The sequence below is a fragment of the Fulmarus glacialis genome, unplaced genomic scaffold, assembly GCF_000690835.1.
Source record: "Fulmarus glacialis isolate BGI_N327 unplaced genomic scaffold, ASM69083v1 scaffold6328, whole genome shotgun sequence".
In the NCBI taxonomy this organism is placed as follows: Eukaryota; Metazoa; Chordata; class Aves; order Procellariiformes; family Procellariidae; genus Fulmarus; species Fulmarus glacialis.
The window spans coordinates 1,960-11,776 of record NW_009230035.1 but is presented as its reverse complement, the minus strand read 5'-3'; the positions used below and the strand labels follow the sequence as shown (position 1 = coordinate 11,776).

The 9,817-nt window shown below is 37.9% G+C and overlaps 1 protein-coding gene across 1 annotated transcript; it reads right to left on the bottom strand.

Moving 5' to 3' along the window:
* Positions 1 to 9,080: 9,080 nt before the first annotated feature.
* LOC104081353 (caspase activity and apoptosis inhibitor 1-like) lies at positions 9,081 to 9,450 on the bottom strand (the record flags this gene model as incomplete). Its single annotated transcript, XM_009584069.1, has 1 exon — positions 9,081 to 9,450. A coding segment is annotated over one exon (344 nt), but the record flags the coding sequence as incomplete, so codon positions are not given.
* Between the last annotated feature and the right edge of the window lie 367 nt (positions 9,451 to 9,817).

Here is a 9,817-nt window from a genome sequence, read left to right as displayed (position 1 = left end):
TCATAAATATAAATATAAAATGTAAAATAAATAATATAAATATAAAATCTACTGGTCCATAGAAAATTTGTCATTTGGAGATTTGCTTAATACGTATCATTGCTAAAGGGACAATAAATTAAATCGACTCTACCCAAGACCCTTTTCCAACATTAAAGGGATAGTCTGAATTGCAATTCTAACCAGGCTTATGTATTGACCGTGTCAAACACGCTGACTCCTGACCCTGTTTTCAACGATAGGCATGTGTTATACCCCAACAGCTTTAGGAGCTGCCATTCTTCACCGACCACAGCTTTCACTTCAGTTAAGTTCATTCCCTTTGACCTCTTAATATTTAGTGAACAGTACTGGCAACATTACCTTTTTCTGCAGCAAGTGGAGATATCGTTAGGGGCCCAGTGGCTCCCTGTTCTCCCCCTCTGTTGTTTATGGATGGCTTGCCTTCCCAATAAAAATTTCAGTGTTAGTTTAGGGCTGTGGCAGTGAAGTAACGTATTTTCAAAAAACTTGTCCACTAAAAAGTGTTTCAGTCATTCACATCTCTGACATGTCATACTTCTCATGAGACAATAAAAATCTTAGTAAATTTCATTTCTCAGTTCTCAGGCAGCCAATGTTTTAATAAAAACATAGAAAAAGTGCAAGGAACTGGAATGACCCTAGCCTGCAAACACACATAGAGGCCTGGAAAGCCTCATTATTCTTGCTACAGAACCCAGATTTACCAATTGGAGATTTAGTAAAACCATGATCTACCAATTCCTGTATCAGTTTCTTTCACCAAATGAGTAATTTACTGATGATAAACATCATCATGCCAAGACATGTACAGAGGCATACTCTTAAAACAATGAAAGCACAGAAATTGTCGCAGTGGGCTGTCCTGCAAAGCAGATACAACTATTGTATTTTTGAAAAGAATATGCAGATTAATTAGTGAAACAACTGATGAAGCTCTACTATTATGTGACCTGGTGCCAATATTTGGCAAGATGGTCTAAATTCTACCTACATCATGATACCTATACCTAACTCTTTCGATTAGTGGGTTCTAGCTCTTTAGAGATGCCCACACAATATGAAAGAATAGGCTCAGGAATTGAAAAGGAACTAAGATCATCTACATAGGGCCCTACTATGGTAGATGCTACCTGTTTTAACTTCCTGGGAATAGTATTAATAGCTCTATGGCGTTTTAGTACGAAGATAAATTCCGTAAGAAACCTATTTCTTTAGAATACCCTTTTTCACACAGTTAAACAAGAAGGCAATCCGTTAATAGAATTGCTTAGATCCACTGAGTATTTAAAAGGGTTGAAGATAGAAAATACATTAACTGCCTTTACAATGGCAGGAGGTCCCTTCAGTTAATTTTCCAATACTGCATCCACTCGAGTTTCAGTATGCCTCTACGTCAATGTCCTGATGAGGCCTGGAAAGCAAGTTGGAGAAGACATTAAACAATTAATCTTAATTTTGCTTGGGATAAAGAGCAGACGCCTTCCTAAAAAGGTAGTTTAAGGAGTGCCTGTATTTGTAACAAAGCAATCCTACAACCTGTGGTGATACAGGAACTGGTGCAGCCAAAGAAATAGGACACTAAAGCAGAAGCACTGGGATATGCAGTGTATAGAAACTCCCCTTTATGGAGGAAAAAATGCTACGTTGCTAAATCTTGATGAAAAGCAGCCTACCTGTCCCCAATTCCAGCAAACTGGGTTATGCATCCTAGGTCTGAAGCGCCACATTAGGGCTGAAGTAACGAGGGTGCTGGTGTCAGCCTTTCCACTCATCTCAAGACAATGAAAGCATCGCTTCATCCTTAAACTTCAACATTTCATCTAAGTATACATATAACAAAATTTCCTTGCTCCTGCCTTATATTTGTCTAAATTGCAAGTCATTCCCCTTTACTTTTCTGCTGCCATCCCCTTTTTTATTCAGGGAAAAGTAGTGCTTACAACTTGTTTATAGAGTTTGGGTTCTGCTCTTAGTATACTCTTTGAAACAGACATTGTTAAAACAATACAGCCCCCTAGTGTGGATGCAATTCAAAAGTTTGATTTCCATACAATTATGAGACATTAACTTGAACCAGAATACACGTGGTAACAATTACAATGACTTTGCTTAAAAAAACATACTAATAATCAGAAGTATGTCGATTGGCAAATTTAATAGCTAAAATAGTTTACATTTGGAGCAGTTCATTTTTGCATCACTTCAATAAGACGGAATTAAATCATGGAGTTTAATTCTGATGCCTCATATCTCAAGGACTGGAAGAACCTGGGGTATCACTTGTGTAAGATAATCCAGCGCCATTTTCAGCAGTTAGATTTTCACTACTCATTCTGTTGTGTCAACACAGCAAATTCGATCAGGATGCTGACCCAAGTTGGCAGGAGCAAATGGACAGGATTCTCTGCTCAAATGAGCTTCCTGATGTGGTTCTCTACATACCCACGTAAACTCTAGCTGCGCAACACTGGCATGGGAGGGAAGAGACAAGGAGGCAGCCTAGGAACAAGTAACCTAACCAAAATATATTCGTAGTTCCTCACCAGTATTCATATTCTGCTAAAATGTCTTTCCCAGTACTCTATTTCTGCCTGTCTTTACAGGCAAGTTTCAACATGTTTAGACTAAACAAGCTTTTCTGTCATGTCCTCTGTTCCTCTGGTGACCTTAGAAGCCTTGTCTGCATTTGTTCCACTCCCAATAGATATGTCTTTGATACAGCCATGCAGAATTGCATACAGTATTCCAGGGAAGTAAAGCTGAGATTTGTAAGTAAAGTAAGATTGACTGGAGTCTGAAAATGGAAGATGGGATGCAAGATCATAGATTCGACAATTCACGGTGTAAGATATTAATCTAGAACAACTTTGCCGAGCCATTAGATACAAAAGATGAAAATTCAGTTTTGGGTCTGACAATAATCAAGACAGATCCCATGAAAAAAAGACAACATTTTCCCATGTGCTTAAGAAAGCGATGATGCACTGAATAAGATGCTTTTTTTTTTTTAACAGAGATGATTACTTGCGCTCTACAATTTAATAACAATGCAATATTTACACTCACGCTTTTGGGGTCTTTCCCTGTCTGACTACAGTCAATTTGATTAACTGGTATGTGGCTAAACCTTTTAGAAGCTTCAGATTTTTCTTCACCTTTTATGTATTCTGTTTACATATTTTAATATTAATGCCAAGAAAGGCTCATGAAACATGAGACTTGACAAAAAAAAATCCAGTATTTTAACATTTAAATTTGGCCATAAATAAGGTGAACACACATTTTTTTCTCTCCATATATTGCAGATTGACTTAGCAATAAACATGAAGGTTTATATTACTGGGACTAAACTGCAGGACTTCATAATCAGTTTTTAATTTGGTGTCTATGCTGCTAAAGTTATGCTGTTCTTTATGTTTCTGCATAAATTAACCACCTCAGTTCCCTTCCTGACTAAAGGGCCTATTTGACAATTAATCTTCAATTATCTTCTGTGAAAAGGGCACGTTTACCAGCACCAGTGATCTCATAAAGCTAAATCAGTGCTTATAATCTTAAGATGGGCATGTAAAATGCCATATAACAACTTGCTACACATTCATGTGCACAAAACCTTTTTTCAGTTGCTGTTTTTTAGAAAACCTTTGACGTGCTTTATCCACAGATGAAAATGAAGTAACTTTAGTTAAGACGAGCACTTTTGTAGACTCATATTTAAAAAATAGCAGTAATATCCAAGCAACCATTTACGATCTTTATAGCTCTGACCGTTTAAGGAATCATATGGTGAAGAGATGTTTTGTCCCATTACAGCCCCGCGGTGGCTGCTGTTTGTGAAACTGTGCTCCCTCAAATACAGACAACACTGCAGGAGACGGCTATCCAGCTGCCTCGCTTGGTGAGATTCACGATGCAGTGCCATACCGCTCATGTTTAATGTGGCTTTTCAACTGTACCCCGTTAGAACAGCAGCATCTTAAATCATCTACACAGATGATTCGACTCCCTGTGTGCTACCTTTGTATCTGCTTAGAAGCAACCTGAAGTCAGTGATCAAAACTTCCATTCACTGCGATTAATAATCACAGTAACTTTAAACAGCAAAGAACATATTTTATAACATAGCTTAAAAAAAGAAGTTATGCAAGGCACAAAGTCTCTTAGGCAAAATATTTTTCTGAGAGCAAATACTGCAATGAAAAGAGTGTTGCCAACAGGACTAATTCTTTTCTGAGGAAATGCCTGTGATTTGTCTCTCAAAAGTGGCATCTTGAAGTCTAATTATTATTCTCTATGAAATCACCATAAAAATAGTATCAAAGCCTCTAAACAGAAATAATAGATACTTTTGGCTCTCTGGGGAGTCACACCTTTTTAGTTACCTAATACAAACACAATCAACCCTTCTCCTCAAAAATCACTGTGCTTCATCTATAAGGACAGCCAAAATTTATTAGAAAATATTTCTGTTGCAGTCCAGAATATAATCAGGATCTTCTTCCTCATGCTGACCAACAGCCAGTGTATAATACTTTTTCCCAACAAAGCAGCTGATCAAAAACTGGTAAAATTATTTTAAGGTTTCATAAATAATTCATGACTGCATTTTACATACAAATTGCCTCTTCCTCCAAGTGAAATATTAAATTTGTTTTTCAAAGAAAAAAGCAAAGAGATATTTAAAAGTGAACAACAAACAGTTGTATAATAAATATTTTAAATACACTGAATTTTTTTAACTGTGCGGTGATACAAATCAATGCAGGAACCCATACAATTTAGCTGATCTGTTTTTAACCTAAGCAGTAATAGCACAATACCTTAAAAATGAATTAGCACTTGTGTAATCAATCACATGAAGTCTCTCTTATGATATATGTATATTTTATTTTATTTTTGTAAACAGCTTAATTTAATTTTCTTGGAATCCTTCTCCTCTTTTAATTTCAAATTTAATTGGTCTGTAATTACAAATCTGCTCTGTCATATGCATAGTAAACCTGTTTCATCTTTGTCACACTACATATTAAAGATAGCATATGCAACTTCTTGATACAGACCTTGAAATAATAACCACTGACAGTTCAACACACTACAAAATGAACTTTCAAAGGTGACCTGGAAAACCAATACGAAAATGAAGCTCAGTTCAGAAATAAATGCCATATATCTCCAGCAAATAGAAGGCAGTAGAAGAGAGCTACATTCTAGTTTATCATTACTTCTAGCAGTATTTCCTTGCTGCCAAACAACTGCAAATGTATCGTTCTGCAACACCACTGAGTGGACTTCGTACATTTGACTCTATCAGTTCTTCTGGTGGCGTAGGAAACGTATGTCTAATTAAACCTGATTTACATTCAGCTTTTCTATCTTTTTGCCTTATCAAGGCACAGCTTCGGCATGAAGTAGCCTTTTGCTGGGAAGTTGTTGGCAGAAATACATGGGAGCCACCCAGGAGTATGCAGTCAGCAAGGAATCACCTCTGCTGGTGATAAAACCGCAGGTGTTGGGAGTACCAGTAAAAAAAGGACAGATACAGGTCTAGAAACATTTGTCCTATCAATCAACTATTACTGTATTGTACATTTTTCTTCAATATTAAGGACTGATTTTTGTTTATTCATATTGCTTGGGATTTTGCAAGCCTCATCAATGCTATGGCAGATTGTAGAACTGCCAAATGAACCTTGACACGAAAGAAGAGAGGCAAACAATAAGGAACAAGTTTTCCTACTGGTCCAGATACACAAGGTTGCACAGCAGGACTAGGAAGCAAATGTCCTTGCAGGTGAGCTTTTTCGTTTCCACAGCAGGCAACGTGAGGTATTCAGTGCCTTAAGGATCTAAGCATAGGAACAGTAAAACTTTTTACAGTCTAACTTAGTTCCACTAGCCTATGACTTTACAAAGAACAAGACAGCACATCCAGGTTTTGCCAACTGTCTTTCTCTCACCAGCTTTTGTTTTTCTGTACTCAAATCACAAGTTCACCAACAGCCAAATGAAATTAACGTAAGACAACACACACGTATTCTGAGACAGTTAAATTACCTTTTGAATCGGATATATATATTCTAACTTTCATCCTCCATTTGCTAAAAAATTGTTGTTGCTGCGGATAACTGATCACAGCCAGGTGAAATTTACTCAGGTCACTGCCATCATTTAGTGAACGCACACTGTAATTTTCTCAGCTGTATTTAATGAACGTTTTAGTTCATAATCAAATTTACACTGCACTATTTTGCTGCCATTTTACTCACAATACTGTTGATTCTAGAGGAAATCAATCACACTTTAAGAAATACGTAAGAGGCTTGCTACTAAAGACAATGCCACAAAGAAAGGGAAAAGGGTAGAAAAGGGGTTAAAAGGAAAGGGGGAAAAAAGGTGAAAAAAGAAAAGGAAGAAAGAGAATAAACGGAAAAAAGGACAGGAAGGAGAAAAAAAGAAAATTATAGACCTTGCAAGAGAATGCAAGACCTAATATTTGAATAGAACAAGGTCTGCAGTAATATCACAAAATAGCATGTGAAAATTATTTATGTTGCAAAGTATCAAATTTGGTTTCTAAGAAACAACCAAGAGAAAATCAGGAGTAACAGTATACATCACATCATTTTACTCTACCAGGACTGCATTCCTAAACTTCATACCTTAAAAAAAATCGATTTGTGTGTGTGTGTGTATGTAAACAAACACATGCAGAAATATTTTAACATGCATTTGATTAGCAGCCAAGTATAAAACCAGCACTAATTCTAAACAAAATCGGAATTATTTTAACTGTTGTAAGAAATCATAGCAGGAAAATTAATCCTATAATACAATTTACTTACAAAGAAATACCCTTTAAATGGATAAAAGCAGAATTATTATTTTAAAACGTCGTATAATGAACAAATTAAATGTCTTTTCTAAAAAACATTTATACTGAAATTAAGTGGATTTTGCTATTTTCTGGGGCCATTAAATGACTATGTCAGTTAAATGTTAACAACTCAAGGTCTTCTAAATAGTCTGATTTGCTGCATTGCCCTAAATATTATGCCAAATATTCAACAAAAACCTTCGTAGTCAAGGAAAAACTCTCTATTTCAGTTATGACACAGAAGATAAACAGCAGAGGAGAGTGACAAAAATAACCAACAGTATCAAAACTCTGGTATTTGCCACTTTCAGGCACTTTCATAACTGTGAAAATAACATGGTTCAACTGTTTATTTGAAAGGAAAAAATCCCTCCCTTTAAGAAGTCTACTTTCTAAAAATTAAGTATGCTTTTAAGTGAATCATCGTTTATTTTAACTAGAATAGCTACATTATGATGAGCTGGGCCCTGTGGTGGTGCATTCCCCTCCGCCCCTTCTCCTGGGCTCTCCACCTGTTGATCTGGGCCGCTTGTTCATCTCAGAAACTCCCGTGAAACCCTGGCCTTGGTTACAGAGTCTGGCAGTTAAGTGCTCCTTGACCGTATCAGAAACTCTGCATAGCTGAGGCTGGGAACGTAGTCCTACTGCCTGGCCCAGGTGTCATCCCGATACCCTTATCTGAGTCATAGCTCAAGTGGAACAACACTGAAACCTTGAGAATGTTAGTAACTACCACCTGGGACCATGGTCAGGGTGGAAATTTACAGATGGCTAAAGCCAATCATCTATCCTATCGAACCTATCGACAGCGGTCCCAGGTGAGACCCTTTGAGGTCTCCTGGATGGCAGCCGGCTGCGCCCAGCATCTCCCTCAGCGTGGGACGTCTCTCAGAGCTCGCAAACTCTCGAGTGTGATATTCGGACGACCGTCACCGACTGGCACGGGACCTGGGCTGAAACACTCCTCGAGGCCCAACCCTTCGCCCGTTGAGAAATGCCAAGACATTTGATCTGAGTACTTCACTGAACTGGAGAGGAATTTTTAACAGGTATGTCTTTTGTGCATCTATATATATTTCTCTGTGTGTGTCTGTGTGTGTGAACTGGTAAGCATAACCTATAATTAAGTCAGTCATGATTGTAATTGACTCTAACAACCTACTTTGTAAATGTTAAATTAGTTAATGATTAAGTGCTGCTAAAATCTTGTGATCTACCTTAAAACTGTGAATGAACCTTAAGACTGCTGCTGAACACATAATCCCTTAGACATAAACCATTGACCAAGTCTGAGACTGGGGTAGATCCAACTGCACCTAGACTCCTCTCTGAGAAGGAGTTTAGAAAGCAAGGGGGGGTCTACTCTGAATCTCGTGACCCAGTGGGAGGGTCTTCTTACCCTTTTTGTATTAGATATAAACCATTGACCAAGTCTGGGAGTAGGAGTGGACCCAGCCGGGTCTTCTCTGAACCTTGTCGATCAGGTTCTCCATTACCCTTTTCGTCCTCGGTCTCTGTATAAATCATTCCAGCTCAATTATAACATGATTTGCCTTGGTATACTTTACCCATGTAGTAAGTGGTAAGAGCGAACCTTGCCATCGAACTCAATGTTAAGTCGCACTTTTATAGATCTGTACTAAAATCACTTTCTGCTAATACCTTTGATGGTGATTCTTTAAGCGGCCTCTGGACCACTCATTTGTGACAGGCCCCAAGGAGAAATAAGCAATCTCAAATCCCATCCCAGAATGCTGAAGGCAGTAACACGACAAAAGACCTCTTCAAAATGGTATTTTTAATGAATTACATACAAATCAAGTTTCTCAAGCAGTTTAACAAGTTGCTAATAAATAAAATAGCTGGTAAGTTCTAACCATGGGGTTATAAAGAACTTGATTCTCCTAACCTTTCTGGAAGGCACCAGGTTCCTGGCATAGCTCTATGCATTGTGTGACTCCTTGAGGAGATAACCCACCACAAAGAGACCTGATCTTAGCGAAGCGTCACACCACTCTGTTTGTGCTTGTCATGGAAGCAGCACGCTAACGGCAATGAAACCAACTATCAACAGCTTAAGCCACAGGTCAGGATACACAATAGGGTTTGAATGAGGAATGCCATACCCAACCCAAATATACTTTAGCATTGAAGAGAACAGACATCACATTCTTCAAAACAAATACTGAAAATTAAATCTAAACAATCTCAGGGCTGTTTTTTTACATCACCAGCTTTCATCAGAGCCTTAATAGCTCTGGCCCTCATCTCGAGCTCCAGAAGCTCCAGCTGCTGTGCTGATGGCTGAACATCTTCTGACGGAGGAACGGCTAAGGTTGCTGCTTTGGGGTCCTTTGGGCTCGACTCTGCCAACCCCAGAATCTCATTCACGCTTTTCTCAATGTCCTTCTGAAGGTCATCTATCTGACCAGCTCCACTTCTGACAGTGTTTTCTTGCACATCTGGGCCATCTTCTTCATTGCATGGGCCTTCTATGTCACTATCATATGCATCTGCATTTATGCTGAGGACATCACTATCTTCTCCCTTGCCTGTAACACAAATGTAACAGTCATACAGTTGCCTAACAGAACCATTTGTCTTTCAACTTTCAAAATCACTTCTGCTTGAAGTGTTTCTCTGAAGATTAAGAGAGTGGCAAAAAGATCTATGAATTTTCTTTTCTTTTCCTCCAACTTTTAAGGCTGATCTAATTTAGACAAGTGTTAATGCATTTTTATGCCAATTTAGAAGAACATGCAGTATAGCAAAACAGCAGTATCAGGAAAATTTATTCCATCCTATGGAGTTACATGATCTATTTTCCTAATTAAAATGTCATAAGGTTTTATATCACAAGGAAGTCTCTGCAGTGCAAAATCGATTATTGTTTATTACCTTTAAAGTAAACTTAGTTTT